Source organism: Stenella coeruleoalba (assembly GCF_951394435.1).
Source record: "Stenella coeruleoalba genome assembly, chromosome: 1".
NCBI classification, from domain to species: Eukaryota; Metazoa; Chordata; class Mammalia; order Artiodactyla; family Delphinidae; genus Stenella; species Stenella coeruleoalba.
Genome location: NC_137169.1, coordinates 159684519 through 159704266, shown reverse-complemented (window position 1 = coordinate 159704266; position 19748 = coordinate 159684519). Strand labels below are relative to the sequence as shown.

The 19748-nt window shown below is 50.3% G+C and overlaps 1 protein-coding gene across 1 annotated transcript; it reads right to left on the bottom strand.

The window, feature by feature from the left end:
- Positions 1-332: 332 nt before the first annotated feature.
- Positions 333-14527, bottom strand: PRELP (proline and arginine rich end leucine rich repeat protein). Its single transcript, XM_079923046.1, has 3 exons — positions 14381-14527; positions 5520-6505; positions 333-3000 (listed from the first exon to the last, which is right to left on the bottom strand). The coding sequence occupies exons 2-3, from the start codon at positions 6487-6489 to the stop codon at positions 2825-2827; spliced, it is 1146 nt and encodes a 381-aa protein (XP_079779172.1). The 5' UTR covers positions 6490-6505; positions 14381-14527; the 3' UTR covers positions 333-2824.
- Between the last annotated feature and the right edge of the window lie 5221 nt (positions 14528-19748).

The window sequence follows — 19748 nt, the reverse complement described above, 5'->3', positions numbered from 1 at the left end:
ATGGTGTCTGTTTTGTGTCTTTCAGTACTGAGCACTTGGGAGACCTCAACAATTTGGTATGTGTGGGTTAAAAAGAACTTGGAGATTTGGGCTTCAAATGTAGCTGTCAGATTACTTGTCTGACTTTAGGGATTATTTTTGTAACGATTGTGAGTTTGGGGGAAATTCACCAGAAAAACTTTTGGAATCATTTTCCTAGAGCTTCTTAAGGATAGGATCCTTTCTCCACCAGTCTTCTCAGAGCAAGGAAGGTGGGAGGCCTGGGGAGAGGGGTGGCAAAGTGACTTTAAGGTACTATTCTCATCTGTTTACATTGTCAAATTCAAGCAGGGTATTTTTCATATAACTTTATTTTCTCTGCTGTGAAGCGTGCTGGAATGTCAAAGTTGTTGCACAAAGTTAATACGGTCCTCAAGAAAGAACAGATATATGTACAGAGTACACATACATACACACCTTCCTACACACCTGTATGTGCATATGTCAGCAGCACTGAGAGAATTAACTTGTATATGGAGGAGGGGGCTTCCTTAAGCCCAAGGGAAAACAGCACATTGTATGTGGGAGGGTGGTGCTGTAAAGCCAATTTAATTTCCACTGGTTTGCAGATACAGGGAGCAATGGAGGAAGCAGAAATATGCTAGATGCGGCAATAGGATGATGGTGATTTTGTTGCTGCTGAATCAGAACACTTCAGCTTGGCAGGAGCTGGGGAATGACCCCTCCTCCCCGGGGAGCCCCAGGAGCTGTGCTCCCCTGAGGGCCTCATCAGAGGGGCTGAGGGCGCAAGGTGGGGATAAGGTGCAGAAGGGGCTTATCCAGGCCATAGCAACAGGTTGCTTACAGACACAATAATATCTTGACTCTAAGCAGGAGTCTTGGAGAAACCAGCTGCAGCCTCGAAGAATGAAGCAGTTGTATGCAAGCATGGGGGATGGAGGCTGTAATGAAATGGGCCCATATTCTGTACATTAGCAAAAGGGAAAAATGAGTATAATGGGAATTTCTTGAAGTTAGGGACCTAGCTTAATCCAATTTCTTAAACATCTCTGGAACTTTTTTCAACCTAACTTGGGAGTGGGCACTGTATCCTAATCATTTCTAGGACATACGCCCCCACCCCCACCAACATACACTCAGAGGCTGTAGAGGGGCAGCATCCCCTAGAGGGAGTTAAGGGGAAGATGAAGTTGAGTCAGCCCTGTGGAACCCAGGCTTCCCTTAGAGGCCTGACACACTGCTCACCTGGGCCAGACAGGGTGGGGTGGGAACTCTGGGGGAAGGAGAGTCCATACAGGGAATAAATTATTGCAAGGGAAAGGGATAATATTTAGGACTCGTCCTGCATTAGAACACGGTCTAAAGGATGGAGCTGCATACAGGAACATGAGCGCCAGAGGGTCCTTGGAGGGGGATCTTATCCACCTCCTTGGTGTACCACATGAAAGCTGAGAGCAGAGGGGACCCATAAGGTAAGAGAGCAGATCGGAACAAACTGTATCCTCAACTGGCTTCCTGAAGGTTCCCACTTGTGTTCACTCATGATGGGAATCAGATCCCCCACCCTGGGGCCTCTGTACCTTTGTGCCCTTTAGACCCCAGAGGAGAGAGAGACCATGCACATCGCCCATGGCTCTCCAAGTTGGAACCTGAGGCCAACTCCTTGATCTTGGAAAATCACACCAGAGAGAGGAGCAGGAACACGGGAGCCGGATGTGGCCAGGACCAGCCACCAGGTGTCACTGCTGTGTCTGTCTTAGAAGGGGAGGCTGATCTGCATAAGCGGAAGAGGCTTCTGGGAGATTTCCAGGTGCTCCACCCCTTCTTGAGCAGTTTCTCAGGAACTGCTTCCGGGAGTGGAAAGAACTGGGCCATCCTCACTGATAGAGAACAGATGGCGGGGCGGGGTTGGTGGCTCTGTACACTCCACCGTGGATGCCGTGTTCCCCAGGGCATCAGGCCTCTTATCCAGAGTGGCCAAGGGGGCAGCAGGATCCATCTGCACCCACACGGGGCCCAGCCTGGGTCTATGACTCCCACCCCTCTCCCACCAGCTGATTCCTAGTTTTTTGAGCCATTCTTCTCCTGGAATGTTCCTCCCTGCTCTTACTCTTGGAACAGAGAGGACCAGCCAGGAGGCTGTGTGCTGAGAAGGAGGGCCCCATCTCATCCCTATGCAGAGACAGCCTGATGCAGGCCCTTGTGTGAATCTCTGACCCTCTGCCCTCCCTCAGCCGTTCCCTTGCACTTCCTTTCCGGAGAACACAGGCTGGCACAGAGCTGGTGCACTGTCTGGTGCCAGTGAATGGGGTGGTGGAGCAGCAGTTTTGGAAGATGGGATCCTCGGCCAGGGAGACACGGGTTTCTCAGCCTCTTTGGGCCAGAGCTGCCCACCATGCAGGAGTTTCCAGCAGGACTTCCCAAACCTCACCTCTAGGCTTCCCCTGACCATCTTCTGCTTGCTTTGGCCAGGACAAGATCCAGATGTCAGTTCATAGCCCAGACTTACCCAGGAGTGATGAGGGGAGGAGGGGAGAGAAGAGAATATGAAGTCTTTAGACACACCTCTGTGCTTCTGGGGCCAGAAGTTTGGATGTGCAGTGGGTGTCTTTGAGCTGCGTGGACCAAATCAAGCCTTTGGAAGTCTTGCTCTAGAAGCTGCAGGGGCAGCAGAGTACGTGGCTTGTCCTTGCATCAGGAGGGTGGGTTAAGAAAGGCAAAGGTGAGAGCAAGAAAAGGAGACAGAGAAAACAAATAGTGGGCACAGGCACCTGGGCCACTGCATTCAAGTGTGGCCAGAGGATCTCCAGGGGCAGAGTAAGGCCTAGATGATCACAGATTGCAGCAGGCGGAAGCACATCATGAGGTCCAGCGGGATGGGCGGCTTCAGGTTGTTTCCATCCAGCCGCAGGTAGCGGAGGTGTGGCACGTTCTCCAGATCCGAGGAGAAGTCGTGGAAGGCAACTAGATCTTTGGGGCAAATCTGGGTCCCATTGATTTCTATGGAGAAAAAGGGGAGAAGTCAGCAGGAGAGATGGGCAGGGGATCAGGCCTGACAGGGCTGGAGTAAAAGACAAAGAGGAAGAAGAGGGTAGACAGGGACAAGGACTCTAGAGTTTTCCTCTCTGGAACTGGCTGACCAGTTCTTGGGAACGTGTGACCGTGAATGAGTCGACCGTAACCTCCAGGCTCCACTTACCCATTTGTGAAACAAATTAAGTTGGAATTGATCAACAATTGTTATTGAAAATTTACTCAGAAGAGTCATAGAGGAAGTAAACTTTCAGCTGAACCTTCAAAGATAGGATTACAGCAGGTAGAGACCTGGGGATTGTGTTCTGATGCTGTGACCTATTTGAATGATACTGTGGAGGCCAAGAAGCTCATGGCAGAGTTTGGGACCAGTAAACAGTGCAATGTGATGTACTAGGAAGACTAAGCTGGAGAGGTAAGTTGTGGCCAACAGTTACGGTAGGCCTTCAAATATTTCACTAAGGATGGGCTCTTTGATTTCAGTCTGAGGAATGGCACTGAGCAGGACTGTTGTTATGAGATGGATGGTGGGATATATGAACCATAGTGTCCTGGAGCGCTTAACCTGGAAGGGTCCTATGATCACGTTTGTACTATAGAAAGATGAATCTGGCTACAGTGTGGAGAAACAATAGGGGGAAGCAAGATCTGAAGCCAGCCGGTGGATGGGTTACTCTGGAGGTTTTCCTGAGAACAGAATGTGAGGCACGAGGATGAGCAGAAGGTGGTTACATTAACTGAAATAGGGATGACAGGAAGAGGAAAGGGGGCCTGGGAAGGGCATGGAGCCCTAGGACATGATGAATCTGTTGATTCTGAAGTTGATTACCGATTCTGGGGAAGGTAAGCTGGAAAGGTAAGTTATGGCCAAATTGTGGTAGGCTTTCAAACGGAAAATGAGTTTCCATTTTCTCCTTCCCCTCTTATTAGATGACAGGAGGTATGGCATCTTCTAAATGGAGCTTTTGATTCTCCCGAAGCCTTGCTTCTTTTATCTTCTGTCGGTTGTTGTTGTGGTTGCTCTTCATCTCCTTCTTCCACTTCCTCGTCTTCCCTCTCTCCCCTTTCTTCTCTCTTCAACACTGGAGTAGCAGAAAGAGCCCTGACATAGATGGATTTTCTTCCTATGACCTTTGTGACTTTGGACTTTACCACCCTGATGCTCAGTTCTCAAATCTGTGAAATGGTGCGACCTTTCTGTCTTCAACCTCAGAAGGCTGGATAATACACTGCCCCCCTCTCCGCCACCCCTGCAGCCTGTTCTTCCACAGTGTGGTAGAAACTTGTCAGCCATGGATTAATCAAGGTATCATTTCTGTCTAGATCTGTGGCCTATACAGCCTCCTGGGGGTAATGTGTTCCATTAGTTTGCTACCTGCAGGGTAAAATTAGACAGTAGTTTTCCCTTTTCCTGAATTTGTTTCTTACAAGATTTTAAGAAGCCTTCCCCTACTTTTGTGTAATTATCTCAGATGAGTGAATAAGCCTGTTCTCCCACCTGCTTGTTTCACTATTATAGAAATTCAAAAATCCCCCTCTCATCCTTTGGCTTGAAAACTAAGGATTCCTAATATTATTTTAGGACTGCTTCTCTTTCCTCGTGGTGTCCTTTATCTGCACAGCTGCTGCATTCCTTGTGTGAACGTAGCCTGATTTTGTCCACGGACCAGATAATATTTTCTCTTTTGTTTTCAAACTGTTCTGCTGATGCTCTACTCAGACCTGACATTTTTGATTGAAGTAAAACTGTGACTTCGAGCCTCTTTTCTGGCCTGCAATCTTTTATCCCAAGCCCGGGACCCTGTAAATGTAGCTTAGGCAAATTCTGCCTTAAGTGTACTATCTTATATGCGTAAATCTTCCAGCCTTCCAGATAGATTCAGAAAGCACCTGCATACGGACATGTCCTTCTGGCTGCACGTGTTTACCAGTTGTATATACGCTGAGTATATAGTTGCCTCTCTGTGTATGCTTTTTACAGACTCTTTAAAACCTAGGCTTAGGCTTGGGAAGAAGCCTCTTTCCTCACAGCTGCCAGTTTCTGCAGTGGACAGGCCCAGGACATTTCAGAGTCAACATTTAAATGTCACCATTCTGCTTTTAGGAGAATGTCCAGGCCTATATTCCATGTCTACCTTACCTATAGATCTGGAGGGCAAAGGAGCTGTGGCTGATGGGAAGGGGTGGAGGGAGAAAAGCTATTACCCTCCAAGCATGGTATTCTGGGCACTTTATCCATATTAAACTATTAAATCTTCACGTCAACTTTGTGCCATTCTCATTTTACAAATGAGGAAACTTCCCAGAGAGGTCGGATATCCTTTTAAGGTCACATAGATAGTAAGTGGAAAGACCAAGGTTTGAAGACCAGGGCCCCATTGGGTGCGTTTTGTACCCCCCACCGTGAGGCTCATGAGAAAGTGTTGAGGCAGAAGAGACTCCAGCTTCCCTCCCAGTGGCTGCACCCCAGCCCTGCCCCCACTCACGCTCGATGCTGTTGTTGTTGAGGTACAGGTGCTCCAGCTTGTTGCTGATGGCAGGCACATTGCTGATCTTGTTGTGCGACAGGTGGAGCACGAGGAGGTTGGAGATGTTAAAGGAGTTCCTGGGGAGGCCCCTGTCTGAGAGCTTGTTGTAGTTGAGGCGAATGAAGGCCAGGTTGGGGAAGCCCTTGAAGTATCCGCTGGGGATGGTCTCGATTTTGTTGCTGTCCAGGTAGAGCTGGTGAATGGCCACAGGGATCTTGGGTGGCATCTTTCTCAAGATGTTGTGAGCCAGGTTGAGCTGCATGAGGTTTTTAAGGCCCTGGAAGGTGTCGGGCTTGAAGACGCCGTCGCTTAGCCTGTTGTGTTGGAGATCCAGGAGCACCAGTTTCTCCAGCTTGCTGAAGACGCCGGGTGGGATTCTGGAGATATGGTTCTGGCTTAGCCTCAGCTGCTCTAAGTTCTGGGGCAGAGCCGAGGGCACCTCTTCAAGGTGGTTCTTTTCCATGTAGAGGAACACCAGGCTGGGTAGTTTCTCTAGCACTTTCTGGTCCACCTTGCGAATTCGGTTGTTGTCCAGGTTGATCCACCTCAGGCCCGTGGCGTTCTTGAAGGACTCCACTGGGAGCTCGGTTATGAAGTTGTTCTGGAGATAGAGGTAATGGATGCGGGATGGGATGAGAGGGACCTTTCGAAGATTGCGGCTGTCACAGTAGAGGGCAGACGGGAAATCAGGGGGGCAATAGCACTCCTGGGGACAGTCAGGAAAGATAGATGGAGGGCCTGGTGGGAGGGGAGGAGGCAGGTCTGTAGGCTCCAATGGCTCATGGGGCTGAGGAAAGCTGGGTGTGGGCCTGAGTCTGGGTCTGGGCTGGAGCCTTGGTCTGGGTCTTGGTCGTCTTGTTGGCTGGCCTTGGACCTCTGAGGCCAAGATGAGGAGAAGTGGGAGGAGCCAGCAGAGGGATGACCTCATGATCCAGGTGACGCCCCTGTGGGGAGGAATACAGGAAGTCATCAGCCTGCTGGACCTCAGTAATGAGAGGACATGTCTTTGCAGCTAGAGTTGGTCAGGATGGGCTCCAGGGGCAGCTGTGGGAGGGACCTGTGGAAGCATCTCCTTGTTTGCCTGTATCCAGCAGGTGAGAAAGTAACAAGGGCTGGAGGGTCTGGACCCTCTCCCAGAGGCCTAGCCACTGAATGTGTTAAGCCTGCTCTGGAGGGTGTGAGCCATCCTGGCAGAAAGCACATTGGGCTGTGAATCAGGAGTCCCGGGGTTTCCTGGAGAAGACCCTTAACCTCTCTAGCCCTCGGTGTCCCCATTTGCACCATGAGAAAATTATCCCTCCACTTATACTCCCCTTATAGGACGGATGTTAGAATATGTGAGCCATAGAGTCCTGGGGTGTTACATCTGCAGGCTCCTTACGGATCCCATAACTCGGTGGTTTTCAAACTGTGCCCCCATTTCTGTGGAGTCCTCCTGAGAGAGGGAGACCAAGGGGGTGGCCCTGGGGTACCCCCAACCCACCCTGTGCCAACCTGAGCAGCTCTGTGTTTTTTTAATCTGTTATGTATAAGGGGGTTTAGCCAAAGCATTCATTTGAAAAAAAAGTTGCATTGCTAAAAATGTTTTGAAATCCACCAATCAAGTCCAGACTTGACTAGTTATAAAAATTGAGTACTGGAGGAAAGAAGTAGCTTGTGAAGGCCAGGAAGCTATGTAACAGCAGACCCGGGACAAACCCCCAGGTCTCCATGGGCTCACAGCGCTCTTGGGAAGGAAGTGCTGCAGATACCCTTGTGTCTGACCTTGATCACCCCTCACCCCCAGCACTCAGCTCAGAGAATGCTGGTCTTTGCCAGCAGGATACACACCAAGAATTTCTCCCCAGATGTGGAGGCTCCTGGGGAAATAAACAAGGAAGGAACTGAAAGCTATGGGGAATACAACAAACTAGTGAATATAACAGAAAGGAAGCAGACTCATAGGTATATAGAACAAACTAGTGGTTACTAGTGGGGAGAGAGAAGCAGGAAGGGGCAATACAGAGGTAGGGGATTAAGAGGTATAAACTATTATGTATAAAATAAACTAGGATATATTGTACAACACGCAGAATATAGCCAATATTTTGTAATAACTAGAAATGGAGTATAACCTTTAAAAATTGTGAATCACTGTATTGTACACCTGTAACTTATATAATATTGTACATCAACTATACTTCAATTTAAAAAAAGGCTGTGGGGGTCATTTCTTCTGACCTGGTATTGCTGCTTTCCATATCCATTGGAGTTGGTGGGATTGAGGTGGGATATAAAGAAGAAATTCCTGCCTCAGAGACAGAGTGGAATAGGTTGCTAAAGGGTGTTTTCGGGTTGCCCTTCCCCTTGGTCCTGATGACACCTCAGACAGGGCCATGTACTTTGAGTTGAATTAAGCTGGGGAAATTGCAGTAGACCCAAGTCTGCAGATGGAAATTGGCTTCTCCCATAGACTGGCTCCCCTGGCCTGGCTGGGTTACCTGTACTTTCCCCTCCCAGGGCCATCATCCCTGTGACAGCCCCTCTGGTCTCCCTCTGGGGTCTCTGTTTCCTCATTGCTCCCAATGGCCCTCCTTGCTGCTGCTTCACAGTTGTGGTGGTCTGTCCCTCTCCTTCCTGGGTCTGGGACACATTGGAGATGCAGGTTTCTTGGGGTGCCCTGCAAGAGAGTGGGCTGGAGTGTATCCCCAGCTGCATCTGGACCCTGTGAAGCCTCTGTTCCAGGCTTCCCCTCTCTTTCCTTGGAGCCCACATCTTTCCTTGTGTGACCCAGTGCCGGCTTCCTGCTGGCTTTGCTCAAAGGAAGATGATAGAAGCCCTTCACCAGCTGCTTAGTCCTGAGTCCGATGCTCGGGAGGAGCTGAATGCGACAAGAAACAGGAAAGAGGGCAGAGCCCACCCTGGAGGGGCAGAGGGCATCTCCCCATACCTTTCACACATACCCCCTGGACACCCAGCCTGCACACTCTCACACACACACCACTCCTCTCCCCGTACCACACACATAAGCAAACGCACGCTCCCCTGTCGTCTGTGTGCATGAGTGAATCCTCATAGAGGATACTGAGTATGGGAAGGAAGGAGAGGAAGAAGGCGGAAGGCAGATGAGGACGGAGGAGGGAGGAGACTGCCCTGCAGCTTCTGTTGCTTCTTCACCTCCCTCTAAGGTGGTCTCTTCCCAGGCAGACCTCTCCAAGGGGTCCCGGAGTACCATGTCCCCTGGGCCTCCCATCACAAAGGACCTTGCAGTTAGATTCTTGTCTTTATCTCCAGTTGAGGATGTAACAGTTTTGGGGATACACCAAAAGGACTGAGAAGAAAAGACATTCATTGTAAAACCAAACTTGAGTCTTGTTGCCGGACCCCACACCACTTGTAACTGGTGAACCATGAATTAATATGTTACAAGTCCTGTAATTTTCTTGAAAATAGCACAACCATATTGCACATAGATTTTAAACAGGTGGTTAAAACATTAGTGTACTAAAATCAAACATTTTTAAGAGCCCCAATTTTTGTGACCTTGAATTTTTTTGCTTTGGCGTTTTTTATTTCCTGATCGCCCAGAAGCCTGACAATAAGCAAGAGATCTCTCATGGTGTGAGAAGCCCTGCCCTGGGGAGGCTTCCCAGGCTGGCTGGGCCCTCTATCCCTTCATTGCCTGGTGCATCTACCTGGTGCTGGGCCCTGAGGGAAGCAAGAAAAGCTCGTCCAGAGTGGAAGCCTGCTCTGTGAGGCACTGTGACTCAGGCAGCTGGCCCTCACTCAGGGGTGGTTCAGGGCCTGGGCAGCACTTGGCCTCATTGTCAGGGGTGACAGAATCACGGGTTAGTCACAGCTCCATCTGGCAGGCCTGCTCTCCACTCCTTCCATCCACGTGAACACAGGACTTCCTCATCCCCACCTCCTATGCCAGACCTTTTGGGAACTTCTCTTATCTTCCCATGGGTCCTCTGACCCTTCTACACTCTAGACCTCTGGGGCTGGCCAAGCTCCTCTCAGAGATGAGAGGAGGTTCCCACGGAGAAGCTCCTGGGCCTGTTCCGTGGAGAAACTGGATCTGTTCAATTCTCCTTCTCTTAGCCTGTGGCTGAACCATTCTGTGTGTGTCTGTGTGTGTGTGTGTGTGTTTGCACGCGCACACACTTCCTTCTTTAGGAAATAGTGCTCATTTCTAAGGCTTTTCTCATCAGGCAGTGCCCCGTCCTGCTGGAGTCTGGGCAGCCCCCAGAGTCTAAGTCTCCAAACCAGAATTTGTGACAGACTGGAGGTCCTTGGACTCCAAGGGGAGCCACAGTCTTCCTCACAAAGCCCAGAGTCACACCTTCTTATGTTCCTGTCTTCCAGAACCTTCTGTCCGGTCATAACAGTGCCTTAGGCTGGGTCGTAAGTGTGTGTGATTTTTAAATTTTGTATGCCTTTGCAAGCACGCCTCCCAGCTTTCTGCCAGGCTGTGCTCACTGCTTGCTCAGTGAACGCATGTGGACCACCTAGAACCACTCACCTCCTCCTGCAGCCTGTTCACCAGCATCGGTTCTCAAAAAGCTGCTCGTTTGTGGGGGGAAAGCAATTGCTTTGACTGACCCAAAATTCACTCCCTCATTTAAGAACATTTTCTTTTTTTCTTTTTAATAAATTTATTTATTTATCTTTTGGCTGTGTTGGTCTTCATTGCTGCACGCAGGCTTTTTCTAGTTGCGGCGCGTGGGGGCTGCTCTTCTTTGCGGTGCGCGGGCTTCTCATTGCGGTGGCTTCTCTTGTTGCGGAGCACGGGCTCTAGGCACGCGGGCTCAGTAGTTGTGGCTCACGGGCTTAGTTGCTCCGCGGCATGTGGGATCTTCCCGGACCAGGGCTCGAACCCATGTCCCCTGCACTGGCAGGTGGATTCTTAACCACTGTGCCACCAGGGAAGCCCTAAGAACATTTTCTAAGAGAGTTTTAAATTCAAATTTTAGTTCCAAGTATTAGAGATTTGGGCTTGAATCCTGGCTCTGACCCTCTTCCTCAGGCCCCAGGCTCCTCAACTGTGTGAGGATCACACACGTTAAGGCATGTTGTAGAGCATAAAATCTCTACAGTTGGCAGTGATTTCGTTTATTCATTTATTTGTTTATAAAAGGGCATATTCTCTAGAGAGACTCTGACCTATTTGTTTATTTTTTTTAGGCCGTGCTGTGTGGCATGTGGGATCTTAGTTCCCCAACCAGGGATTGAGCCCATGCCCTCTGCACTGGAAGCACAGAATCTCAACCTCTGTACCACCAGGGAAGTCCGAGAGACTCTGATTTTTAAAGTGAGATAGCCCTGTCCCTGCTTAGCTCATAAATTCATTCATTTAAGGTTCAAACTCCCAGGATCCTTGCAGTGTTTAGCCTCAGGACAGGGGGCAGGGTTGAGGTCCACATGGGTTTGCCAAGTCATTAGGGCAGGTTTACGGGTAATTGGCTTTGTATGGAGAGAGTCTAGGGTTGGGGCTGGGCTGGGAGTGATGTTGGGTGTGTCTCCCCGGGTTAAAGAAGGATGACTCCACGCTACTTCCTGGTGTTCTTCTTTCTTGTCAGATCTCCCATCTAGCTTGTCACCCCTGAGCCTCCATGGCTTAACACAGCCAGTGACCCTACCACGGAGGATGGGGTTGCCCCTGGACACACCCATGGACATTGGGATGACCCTCTTTCTTTATTCCCTTCCTTCTGTCCTAAACTCAGACTTCTGAAAGCTATCCTGTTCCCTTTACCTCTTCCTGAAGCCCAGAAGAGAGTTGGAAGCTAGGTGAATCAGGTGGTCTCTGACCAGCTGTTAGCAGAGGAGAGAGGCAGGCCCAGCCAGGCTGCCTGAGACTCTTCCAAGGCCTCCAAGTAGGGCTTGTGGGGTTCTGAGGTAAGGAAACGGTTGACATGGAGGCATGGTAAATTCAGCATATCACTGATGCACTGTCTCTTTCCTGGGGAGTGAAATCAGAGTAAGGGTGAGCCTGATTGGGGCAGAGGCAGGGAGTGCATCATGGTGCGTATTAGACAGGGGACGTGGGGTCACAGCCCGTCTACCTCGACCTAGTGACGTGACCCTGTTCTCGCCTCAGTTTCCTTATCTGTAAAATGGAGATAACGAAGTTTTCCCTATCCCTATCTTCCTCATCCAGTTGTTTTCAGAAGTGTGATAAGCAACTTTAAAATGTGCTACAGATCAGAAAGTGCTAAAAATCAATATAACACTATTATGGAGAGACAATCTGTCTCCCCAGTGTCTACCACCAGGCAAAGTGTAAACACAGTGTTTTTTTGGCCTCAGGCCACTAGTCCAGAAGAGCAAGTTTTCCGTTCCAAGGGCCTGGGGAAGAAACAAGCGTGAGAATGGCTCTAGTCCTCTGACAGCCTGTCACCTCACCATATCCTTCTCTCTGCCTCCATCCCCTAACATCTCCAAGCCCTGAAAAAAGCATAAAAGAATCTGTCTGATGCACTGGGTGCTTGTAGATGTGGGTCTCAACCCTGCAACTCATCAGCTGTTTAGCTGGGTACGCTTGAGGAATCTCTTACCTCTACTAAGCTTCAGTTTCCTCATCTGTAAAATGGGCATACTAACATCTTCTTATCAGATTATTTTGAAGGTTAAGTGAGGAAATGTGTGAAAAGTGAGGCTCAGTGAATGTTAAGCTATTATTGACATTATTTCAAAGTAATGTGGTCTCTTTCCCTCCAGCTTGGCCAGAGGACAGCCCTGCCCTCCACCGAAAGGCTGATCTATGCAGGTGGGCACATGGCTTTCTCCCAACCTTCCTACATAGAGCAATTTCCTCCTCTTTGGGGCCTGTGAGACCACACTTGGGTCTCAGAACCAACAAATTAGAGAGAACAGAGATGCCCCCGGCCATTCGGGGAATGTTTACTCTGTCCCTCCAATTCAGTAACCCCCACCCCTAGCATTTCTGAAGCAGGTGAGGGGATGCTGACCTCCTGTCCTCAGCAGGCTGTGGAGTCCCACTGTGACCCATGACTTCCCATCCCAATCTGTTGCACCTGGTCTTTCTGCCCCTTCCAGCTTCTCCCACAGGCCCAATAAATAGGGCTGCCGCCCCCTCTCCCAGGAAGGCGAAGGGGGAGTGTTCAGCCCATCCTCTGTGTGAGCTCGTCAGAACAGACAGCTGTTGGGCAGCGGAGGGGGGCATCTAGAAGGGATGGAGGCGAGCCCCACGCATGCCCCTGGGGGCCCAGGGAAGGCAGATTAGCAGGTAAGAGGAAACATAAACTCTTTGGAGCTACCTTGGGGGAACATTCTTTCTGGAATGTACCCCCACGACATACCTGTCAGTGCTTACAAGGAGAAGGAGGGTGAGAGTTCACAGGAGGTCTTCCCTGTTCCCTCAGGTGCTTTTTCTACTCTGCAAAAGAGGGTGGCCCACTTGGGACCCTCGGGAGCTCCTCCATCAGACAGTCCTTGTCCAGGAAGCCACACAGCCCTTCTGTGCAGCTAACTGCCTGGGCTCTTCAATTCCACACAGGTCTCCTCAGGCCCCTGGTTCAGGTTCTCAAGCCCTAGCTGACCCTCAAGTCCTGAGACAACAATAGATTCCTGGGTCTTGATCCAGTGGGTCTGGAGCAAGGGGTCCAGACATCTACATTTTTAGTAAGCACCGCTCTCCCCCTCCCCTGCACGCAGGGCGTTTGGAAGAGCACCCATATTTGGAGACCCTGCTCTTGCCCATGCCCTGCCTGCCTTGGGATAGCACTCTGTGTCGTCACAGAGGAATGAGTTGGGGAGATGGAGAGGGACCACCCTATTTGGAAACAAGCCCCATTCAGTTGGCCACTTCAGTTTTCCCCTCCCTGACTGATTAAGGAACTACTGTCTTGTTTCTTCTCCCACAGGGACCCCTTACCAATGTGGGATAATTTTGAAGTGGCTTTAAAGAGAAATATTTTCTAGCTGCCTGCAGAAAAAAGAAATGAATTGCCCCCAGAGCTGGGAATTAGTACCTCCAAAGTCAGAGCTACTAGGAAGACACTGTGCAGGTTGGAAACCTGCTTTTCTCTCTCCCACTCAATTATGTTCTGAAGAAAGAAGAAATCCTTCCAGCTCCTGCAGTTGTTCATGCCCTTCCTACTCCGCCTGGACTCAGGACACATGATTTCTTTTGGCTCTGCCATCTCAGTGGGGAAACACACTTTCTCTTTTCTCTTACAGCTGGGGAGGCGTGTGAGAGGGCAAGAGACAAGATGCAGCGTGTGTGCACGTGCCTGTGTGTGTCCCTGCCAGTGTCTCATCACTATGTGCTCTAGCCCTGCATGTCAAATGCAGAAGAGTGGAGGTGAATGGACAGGATGCCTTCATGTTGTGTGCGTATTCGTGGGTGTGCATGTGGAGTGAGAGTGCAGCCTCTGTGTGACACGTGTGTGTGCCTGTGACAGTGTGTGACAAAATGTGAAAGGTGCAGAGAAATGGGTTCTAGAGTAGGGTTTCTATGGGAACTTGATCTGTAGAAATACTGTGTGCAGCATAACTCTGCGCTACAACAAACATCTGTACCAAGAAAGTTCAGCTTTTGCAACAAGCAAATACATGGGTACAGAATGATGCAGAGAAGGAAGAGGGTGGAGAAGAAATGAGGAAGACTAATTTGAGCTCCTTCGAAAGGAGAAAAATTTGGTGGAAGGAAGGAAAGAAGGATGGAAGGAAGGAAGGGAGGGAGGGAGGGAGGGAGGAAGGAAGGAAGGAAGGAAGGAGAGGATACAGATTAGATCAATAAACTAGCTTGGATAGAGCAGGAAGAAACTGGCTGGAGGCAGGAGCCTTCCTCCCCATCTCCAGACTGGACTTACCTGCACCACCTGCCTCTCCTCTCAGCTCTGGGTTTAGTCGGCAAGGCTCCCTCCGTCTCCCCCCGCCCTTTGGTGGAGCTGTGGCAGCAGAGAGCCAGCTAGAAGTTCTGATCTCTCAGTGGTGTGTGCCTGCTTGTGTTTGCCTGGCTTTTCTTCCACCGGATCCTATTGGGGTGGGGAGGTTAGGTTGGGGGAGGGCCGGGCAAATTGTAAGGAGGGAGGGGAGGAGTAAGGAAGGGAGGGGAGAAGGGAGGGAGGGAGGGGAGAAGGGAGGGAGGGAGGGGAGAAGGGAGGGAGGAGAGACGAGAGGGAGGGAGCTTGGGAAAGGAGGAATGACAACAATAAAGTCTTTATTTAGCAGCCAAGACTCCCAAAGACTTCATCCACACACCATGCCCACTAACGGACCCATTTTTAATAACATTTCCTTCTGCTGCTGCTGCTTCTGGGAGGGAGATTGTTTGACCCATGTTTGGAAAACAGGCCAAATTAACAGAGGAAAAGGAATGAAAAGCGTCAGACTCTTTCATTCCTCCTCCTAACAATTGCCTTTCTTCTAATGCCCCTCACTCCCCTGCTGTTACGTTCCCAAATGTGAGGGGTGTGGGATGTGTCCTGTGAGCAGTGACAGTCCTTCCCTGGGTCATCTTGTCTAGGAGGTTGCTAAGGGAATGGAGTCTTGCTGCGTGTGAGTTAGCACAAGAGACAGCCTTGGTTTGGCTGCCAGGATGCTCTGAGGGAGAGGGAAAAGTCTGGCCTGGGATCACACTGCAAAGGTAAGGCAGAATAAAGATTTTATGTAAGACCTAAAGTCACTGTCCGTGTGAACAACGTCAGTGTCTTTTTTCAGCTTCTCCATGTATATCACACTCAGGAGAGAGTTGGAGGCTGTATGGTCATCACACAAAGTACATGAGGAAACCCAAATGTCCCCTGTCCATGTCATCCCAGAAGACCCACTCAAGTAAGACCATCACCTCTAACAATTCTCCTCAGTTAAAAAACTGCAACACACTTGTAGCTAAGTGTTAAGTAACAGCCCATCGAAAGTGCCTGCCGCCTCAGCTGATTACTTAGAAAACTTGATGATGTTTACTTTTTCTATCATCAGGTCCCTGGAGAGCTGCTTCATTGGAAGCATTGGCTGGGAGAGCATTTTGCGATTCACTGGCTTCATATAGCCAGACCCTTAGCCTCCTCCAGAAAGAGCTTCCCTTCTTGGAGTCTCGGGGACACCAATTGTCGAAGCTTCACCCCAAGGGAGGTATTTATCTCTTTTTGGTGTGTCAAGGACAATATGAGGTGAAGGCTGGGAAAAGTGGTGGGAAGTTAAGATACCTGGGTTGCTGCTGCAGTTGCCGACTCCTAGGATGGAGCTAGGAGGCGGAATGTGGGGACAGAAAAGTGCAGGGAAGGTGAGGCAGTGGGGAGGTGGCTCTCCAATGTGGTGGATTACAGCTACATTTCCAGAGAGTCAGGACCTGCTCACACTTCCCACCCAGGTTGAAATCCCATCTTGGGGGCTCACTGCTTATTTGATCTGCACAGTAAGTGCTTAAAGCAAGAGAAGAAAGGGCACGATTGTCTATGATCCTTTCCACAGGGAGGCAGCTCAGGCTCCCCATCTCCCCACTGCCCTGTCTGGAGACTCTGCCAGGAAGGAGAGGTGTGGCCCTGAGCAGTTTGGGCTCAACTGCCCTGTGGTCATCAGGCCCACAGGGGCTGGATCTGGGTCAGACCCTCACCCCTCACAAACTGAGGCTCACAGCCTTGGGTGGCTGGGGGTCCGGGCAAATACGCAACAGGGAGGAGCTGTGGGAGTCTTGTGGTAGCGTACCCCTCAGCCAGCCTGGGGGTCTGGGTCGCCTGGGGTGAGTGGCTCCTGGTGGGTAGAGGCAGCATCCTGCCCATCATGGTATAACCCGCAGCACCCACCTGAGGCTTGGCACAGCCTGGGTGCTCAGTAGCAGTCTGTTTCATCACATTTTAAGAGGGTTGAACAAGGAAATTCTCTGTCGATCTCTTTTTTCTTTTTGCGGTACGTGGGTCTCTCACCATTGTGGCCTCTCCCGCTGCGGAGCACAGGCTCCGGACGCGCAGGCTCAGCGGCCATGGCTCACGGGCCCAGCCGCTCCGCAGCATGTGGGATCTTCCCGGACCGGGGCACGAACCCGCGTCCCCTGCATCGGCAGGCAGACTCTCAATCACTGCGCCACCAGGGAAGCCCTTTTTTTTAATTAATTAATTTATGGCTGTGTTGGGTCTTCGTTTCTGTGCGAGGGCTTTCTCTAGTTGTGGCAAGCGGGGGCCACTCTTCATCGCGGTGTGGGGGCCTCTCACTGTCGCGGCCTCCCTTGTTGCGGAGCACAGGCTCCAGACACGCAGGCTCAGTAGTTGTGGTTCACGAGCCTAGTTGCTCCGCAGCATATGTGGGATCTTCCCAGACCAGGGCTCGAACCCGTGTCCCCTGCATTGGCAGACAGATTCTTAACCACTGCGCCACCAGGGAAGCCCCTCGATCTCTGTTTTAAAAATGTTATTGCTGTAAAAATATGAAAAACTAATACCTTCTCTTGATTCAAAATCCAAAAGGTACGAAAGATTGCACCGGGGAAAAGTCTTCTCCCCCTGCCTGTTTCCCTGTAACCCAGTTTCCTTCAGGACACAACCAGCATACCAGTTTCTTGCGTGCTGCCAGATTTAACTTAACGCACATACCAGCGATAGGTTCAAGCAACTAAGCCTTTTATTTTTACTCAGTAGGATATCTTGATGATCACTCCATATTGACGCATAAGGCTCTCTCTCACTCTCTGCCCCGTATTTGTCTGAGCAGCCCCTCCTGATGGACATTTGGGCTTGCTGCCACCTCCTGACCCATTTTTAAGGTAAGCAGTGCTGGGCTTGGAGTCTCACAACCTTGGGTCCAGTTCTGGCTCTACCTCCTTTCCATGCTAACTGTGGCCTTTAACCTGAATGAGGGCTACTCATTTGCCCTCTCTGAGCCTCAGTTTTCTCATCTGTGTGTGGCAGGTATCAATTGCAGTCTACTGACTAAGTAGTTAAATTATTTTACAATTTAAACTTTCTTCTATAATTTAACTTAGTTTCTGAATCTGAGCACTCTTGTCACTGGGACAGTGGAAAACTCCACCTCAGTCCTGGGTGTTCCTCCCCTTGGGGTTGTCCAGCTGCTGAGGCAGTTAACGTTTTACCTCCAGTGCTACAGGACACGTCCTTCATCCTGGGAGGTCCCTCTGGCCTGGCAGCCCTCTGACGCTTTCTAAGGCTGTGTACTGAGGACAGAAACCTTCTGCAAGCTGTCATTTCCTTTCTGCAGACATGCTGGCTCCTGGCACTCTGCCAGGGGCTCAACCCCTCCCCCCCCCCACCAGACCCCACATTCTACACTGGCCTGGCCCAACCAGGGACCATTTCTTCTCGGGGAAGAAGCTTCCTTATCCTCTTTACTTCTGGCCAAGACATTGCATGTATACTCGGAAACCCCCAAGGGCTCTGGTTGTCAACCAAAGGGAGGGGAAAGACAGGGAGGGGAGAAATGAACCATGTCTGCAGCCACACAGGGAGTGCAGTTGTACTGGGGGACCCTGAAATCCCTTTCTGCTCACTGTTCATGATCCTGTCCAGAGGTTGTCAATTTGTGGGCCAGCTGAGCAGTCCTGCTACACCATCAGCTGGCATGACCAGACAACACTGGTCAGGGGGCTGCTTAGTCAGCATTGCTTCCAGAGTTCCTCAGGTCCTCGAGAAGCCAGGCTCAGGGGAGTGGTAATGGCATTTTGCCTTCCAAGGTGAGGTCCTCCAAGGTTCTGGGATGCCTCTTCCACCCTCCAATTACATCATCCTGGAACTCCAGTCTAACTTAATATTTATGTTGTAAAAATTGCCTTTTGCAAGTCACAACACCTAGATCTAATATCCAAGTTCCAGATATAATTCTGATAAGTCACAGATGGCATCCTGCTCCATGCAATGGAATATTGGGTAATGACACTGCCTTACATAGGCACAGTCACACTGCCGCCATGTGATGATGACACGTGGACATATGTAGTTAATTATGCCCCATGTTGCAAAGTTCAGGAGGGCAGGAGCAACTCAGGCCGACCTGGGGCCACCACACATGACCTTGGGCATCCTCACATCCACACGTGCACCAAGCATCATCTTTAACCTGAATAAAAATTATAGTAATAGCTAAAGCTCATTGAAGTTTACCATACCTCAAGCCTTCTTCTCAGCCCTCTACACGAACAACTCTTCAATCCTAGTACAACTCCATGATGCGGTACTGCTGAAACACCCATCTGACAGGTGAGGGATGGAGGCACAGATAGTTCATGTGCCCAAGGTCACACGTCTAGTAATGGTAGAGATAAGACTGGAATCCAGGTTGTTCTGCTTCCAATGTTCTTGTTCATGTATATATCTATGCTGTTGTGATGAATAAAATGCAAGTTCTTTAAAATGATCTAGAGATCATTTTAGAAATCCATGTAGCTGGTGTCCTTAGGTATTTTCTATTAATGCAAGTTTAACTATCATCACATTTTTTTTTATGTTGAAGAGAAATCCTCACACTCAAAACTGTTGAGAACCACTGATCCAGGCCTCAGTTTCTCATCCCTAAAATACAGATTTACCCTCAGCTCCTCTCTTTCTCCCCCCGCCAACCGTATGGACTCCCTAAGTTCTGTCAGTCGTATTTCCTTAGTGGCTTTGGCAGCTTCCCCCCTCACCTGCCATGGTACTACACCACTACTGGGGCTCCCGAACGAGTGTCCCTGCCTCACCCCTCCCTCTGGCCTCCACCTTCCACCTGGATCTTCCTAAGGCGTGGATCTGACCAGGTCACCTTTCAGTGACTTCCTGTCCCCATAACCGTGGTTCTTAGCCTATGGTGCAGGTCAGATTCACCAGAGAGCTCTTAAAAATGTCTGAGCCCCCCCCCCCGCCCCGCCTTAGAGATGCTGATTCAAATAGATCTGTATTTTTTTTCTTTTTTGCGGTACACGGGCCTCTCACTGTTGTGGCCTCTCCCGTTGTGGAACACGGGCTCCGGACGCGCAGGCTCAGCGGTCATGGCTCACGGGCCCAGCCGCTCCGCGGCATGTGGGATCTTCCCGGACCGGGGCACGAACCTATATCCCCTGTATCGGCAGGTGGACTCTCAACCACTGCGCCACCAGGGAAGCCCTAGATCTGTATTTTTAAAGGCTGCCACTGTGAGAGATTGGGATCCACACCTTTGGCTGAGCTCTGACTCCTCCTTACTTCTCCAGCCCCATTTCTCAAACTCTAGACCCTAATCATGTGACTGTCTCACAGCAACCAGAATCCTCCAGGC

Coding starts and splice junctions, on each gene's coding strand:
- PRELP (XM_079923046.1), bottom strand. CDS start 6,489: ATGAGGTCATCCCTCTGCTGGCTCCTCCCACTTCTCCTCATCTTGGCC. Junction 3,001..5,519: donor CAACAACAACAGCATCGAGC/GTGAGTGGGGGC, acceptor TTTTCTCCATAG/AAATCAATGGGACCCAGATT.